Source organism: Egretta garzetta, unplaced genomic scaffold, assembly GCF_000687185.1.
Source record: "Egretta garzetta isolate BGI_Z169 unplaced genomic scaffold, ASM68718v1 scaffold215, whole genome shotgun sequence".
In the NCBI taxonomy this organism is placed as follows: domain Eukaryota; kingdom Metazoa; phylum Chordata; class Aves; order Pelecaniformes; family Ardeidae; genus Egretta; species Egretta garzetta.
In genome coordinates this window covers 5966051-5970703 of record NW_009259719.1, presented here as the reverse complement: position 1 = coordinate 5970703, position 4653 = coordinate 5966051, and the positions used below count along the sequence as shown (strand labels likewise).

Genomic DNA, 4653 nt, shown 5'->3' with positions numbered 1-4653 from the left:
AGCATCAGCAAAATAAATAGCTTGTTCTACATCGCTTTTTTTTGGTGACTCAAGTGTGCCCGAGAAAGCGGAACAGCAGAAGCCGTCCACTTCCCCTTGCCCAGTTTATTTTTACCACTGGTTGCTGTGGGAAGCTATTGTGATTCAGTGCTGCAGTAGGAAGTTACTAACGCTGCTCTTGCAGCAGAGGATGTTGAGGTTCTTATGCAAGCCACAGTGAAAATAGCTGACCTTTCAGTATGTTTATCAAAGCACCTTCAATTCACAAGGGGAACAGCAGCGGGTTGTGCAAAGAACTTAAATCTGGGCCTAAAGCCCTTGGTGTACAGAAAATAGTGCCTGGAAACCTTATGGGGACTCCTTGGCTCCTCTTCTGCGGTGCGAAGGAGGCAGGTGTAACCACCGGCGTGCGGTGCTGCGAAACCAGAAGAGAAATGTTTCACCTCCATTTTGCGGTCGCACTAGCAACCACATAAGTTTCAGGACAGGCTCCAGGCAGCATCACCTGCAGAGGCAAGACCAGATTTCGCCCTGACGAGGGCGAAAGCAAAATAATGTCACCCAACACTGGCGTGGCATCCTCTCGCCCGCGCAGCCGGGAGCTGAGGGACACTGGGACGGGAGCAATGGAGATTCCCCTCGCTTCTCCCATCTCTGGACCCGCGGGAGCGTGGCTGATCCCGGTGAATTCCCGCTGCAGGCCGGCAGGCCGGGCCAGGCGGCGGTGGGTGCCAGCCCGTCGGTTGCTGCCCTCTGGAGTCAGCCGCCCCAAAATGCACCACAGCCAAAAGCCAGAGCGAGTTCTCCTCCTCCAGCGCCAGGCTCCCTTTGCCAGGGCCCGCATCCTCCCTGCAGCAGCTGGGGCTGCCGTCCAGTGAGGAATTTCTTCTGTGAAAGAAGAAATCTCTGCTCTGCAGAGAGCCGCGGGTGTCCCCTTCAGATCCCCTCCCAAGGAGAAGGCACCTTGTGCCCACAAGGTTTCCCGAAACGTGGCAGACCAGAAGCACTTAGGCCGGGGCCAGGATGCTGAGCACCAGCACCTCCTCCAGCGCAGTGGGGCTGGCCAGGGCTCAGAGGTCTCGGTGGTGGTTGTCTTACCATGTACACAGCCTTGCTGACAGCTAGAAGATCAGCACGTGCCCAGAAATGAGCAGCTTTCAGCTCAACTCCCAAGAGTCCTGAGTGCTTGCGATGAGGCCAGCACAAAGCTATAGCTGCTCTATGCATGGACTGCCATCGCCTCCATGCCGTACCACCACAACCAGCCTCAGGTTTCCAATATATGGGGCTGTGCGTGTCCTTCTGGTTGTTGTCCTGCCGCAGAAAGTCTCTCTCCTCCATCACCCTTTCTACTTGATGCCCAGCATGGTGACCAGCAACTTCCCTGTGCCCACAGCCATGTCTTGCTGGCTTGGCTTCAGATTGCTCTTGTCTTCATCTGTCCTGGTCTCCCGTCATGCAGATGTAGCCACCATCGCGGGTTCCTCATTTCCATCACCACTACCTCTCTTCTCCCAGGTTCTCTGACTGCCAAGCCCACAGGTGATGCTTTAACGTTTCTTTTTCCACCTGGGTCTTTGTCTCGTGTTTTAGAAGCGCAGACCATAACTGCAAGTCCTGGCAGAACAGGAGGTTACAGAACTTGTCAGCAGATGTCTGCCCCAAACTCACCCCAGGCCGTGGCTGAGCCCCTGTGGTGGGTATTGCTTCCAAGGATGTGGCAGCTGTGACTTTGAGCCTGGAGAGCAGCCAAAGTCCGAGTAAAGGGCAGAAAGTGTCACATCATGAGGGGACTCACAGTAGTAACCACAGCGTAGGTGAGGACTGGGGCTCCCAAGGATTTGAAGAGTAAAGCAAAAGTATTGCAGTCGGAAGCTGGTCAGAAGTTAAACCACATTTTCTTCTTAAAAATGAACCTCTGAAAAGTATGCCTTTTTTTTTTCCCTCTCTTTTCAACATGCACTTTCTCAACACCATTGCACCCCAAAAGGGTTTTCTGTCCAGTCCTCAGCCAGCAAAGCAGCCTTTCCCCCAACAGCTCTGGGCTGTAGCTGCTAAATCTTCCTAGGACTTAGAATCATAGAATGTTTTGGGTTGGAAGGGACCTTTAGAGGTCATCTAGTCCAACCCCCAAGGGGAAGGACTTACCTTCTTACTCAGTCAGCCGTTTGCAACGTCTAATAACAAGTATCAGGCATGATTCATGGCCCAGATATCAATCCATAAAGCTAATAAGCTCCTTCTGGCTGGAGTCTTTACCTGTCTTAGATGCCTGTGGTCAAATATCCATCAGTACCAAGAGAGGATGCTCCCTCCTGGCAGTTCAACCACGGACTGGCAGCTCAAAGCAGTATTTTGTGAGCAGTATTTCAGCTGGGAACTTGCCCAGCTGACCTGGGCTCCCAGGGTGGCTTCTGGTTTGCTCTGTGACACTGAGCAAATTCGCAATTTTCTGTGCAGCCCCATTTGTAGAATGGGGCTGGTGCCTCCCAATCACCTGTGCAAGCATTTGGGTGCTAGGGAACCAGGCAAGTGGGCCGGTGTGACGTTAGCATCCTCCTTGCAGAGCTGAGTTTTTCATGTTGAATCACTTTTTCTTTCTTTAAAAAAAAAAAAAAGCTTTTTATTTAACTTCAGCTTTCCTTTCTAATTACTTAATTGAGGTGGGAGTTATTTTGTCAGGGAAGGGCACTTGTTGATGGTTTACCCTGTGTTTCTTTAATGTATGTAAGAGGTTAACTCCTGGTAAAGAAATAGATGCATGGTTTAACAGTAAAAAAAAAAAAAAAAAAAAAAAAAAAAAAAAAAGGCCCGAATTTGCTTTCTACTCCTGCACTAATTTATGACTATTTTTATCAATGTTAACACTGAGCCAGGGTAAAAATACTCCCTAGAAAGTTTAGAATTTACATTTGTCTTCATATATATTCAGCAGAAATCTAGCTTGCCAGCCTCCGCACTGCCTAATCTGGATTCATTAGCTTCACCCGCCCCCAAGAAAAATGTCAGATGACTTTGGCCTGGTGAAGCCTGCACCCACAAGTGCTCAGCAGGAGGATCTAAGCGCAGCGCTCTCCTTTCTGCAGCAAGCGGTCCCCTCCCCGCAAAGCATCTGCTCTGACACCGCAGGCATCTAATTCGGCGATGGGAACAGATTCCCCTTCCTAACACAGCCCCACTTCAGGGCAAAGCCTCCAGTGGGCTCCATCCTGCGAGGATACCGACCCCTGGCAAGCATCTTCCCTGCTGCTGCCCCAGCAAAGGCAGGTAGATGTAGGCACCCCCTGCCATGGGGAGAGACCTTCATGGATCGACTTGTGAAGCATGAGGCAGCCATGAGCACATGCAAGCTGCACGGCCAGGTCTTTGGGTGGTGCCTTTTTTTCCTCTATTAAATGGGCACAGCATCCTCTGCCTCACCGGGAAGCACTTTTGCTGCAGAGCCTGGAGACTTTCACGTCAGTGAACTCTGGTCCAAAGACTATAAAATTATTCTCTGGCATGTTTCTGCAGAAGAAGCAAACCAACTCCTCCTGTGCAAAAGCCGGAAGGCAAGTACAGCGGCTAGGCAGCTCAGGGCAGTTGTCCCCCCTTTGCATCTGTGCAACCCAACCTGATGTAGGAGCCTTCTCCTTGGGCTGGTTTTCACCTTTCCACCACGCAGGTCTCCAGGTAGATCTAGAAACTCTGTGGCAACCACAGGAGAGCAAAGCTGTGTGCAGAGTTCTGCAGGCTTTGAGGAATATGGACATTCGCTTCCCTCTAAACATCTTCACAGCAAAAATCAAGGCTCCAAGAACCCCATTCTTCTATTTTCTGCAATCACCTCTTAGTGGTTACTTAAGGCCAGAATGGCTGAGGCTGGAGGTCCCTCTGAGGAGCATCTGGTCCAACCCATGTCTCACAGCAGCATCTGCTAAGGCAGGTACTGCATCCCAGTTGGGAATCCCAATATCTCCAAGGATAGAGACTCCACAACCTCTCTGGGCAACCTGATGCAGTGTTTGACTGCCTTCAGAGTGAAAAAGTGTTTTCTTACGCTTAACTGTCATGTCCCGTGCTTCAATTTGTTCCCGTGGCCTCTCGTCCTTTCACTGGGCACTCAAGAAAAGTCTATCTCCATCTTCAGGGTTTGAGGAAACCTCTGTATTTTTATGGAATAAGGCATGCTTCCACCTGGGTGCAAAAAATCCAATCTGCAGAGTCAAAACCTAATTTTTCTGGGAAATATTGGCCCAGCTTTTCTCACAAGGCTTTGGCTGGGATAGCTGGTTAAATGAGAACTTCAGAGGCTCCCGCACTTTCTATGAAACCCAAAAGAGAAAGGGGGCTGGTGTTTCAGCAGGGGCCAAGAACTCCCATGGGCTCCACCAGCAAGAGAAGGCAGCTCCAACATCCTTGAGCAACGACTGCTTCCCTTCTTCTCTGTCACCACTTCCTGGGCTCCAGGTTCCTTCCAGAGGAAGAACTGGAGAATATTTAAGATAATTTACCCTTTTAGCAGTGGATTTTAAATGAGCAGGTATGGAAGCGCTGTGCCACCACCCTTCCAAAACCCTTCCTTGAGGAAGATCAGAGGAGGAGGCAGCTCCGATGCTCCCTTGGGCATTAGACCCTCCAGAGTCTGTCACTGCAATGATGGAGCAGGACAGG

General features: G+C 50.7%; 1 protein-coding gene across 1 annotated transcript in view; it reads right to left on the bottom strand.

Moving 5' to 3' along the window:
• DUSP7 (dual specificity phosphatase 7) overlaps positions 1-844 on the bottom strand; it is a 12488-nt gene extending 11644 nt beyond the window's left edge. The window contains exon 1 of the mRNA XM_009639267.2: positions 562-844. Within this exon, the coding sequence (XP_009637562.1) occupies positions 562-844 (283 nt within the window). The remainder of the gene's footprint in view (positions 1-561) is intronic.
• Positions 845-4653: the final 3809 nt, after the last annotated feature.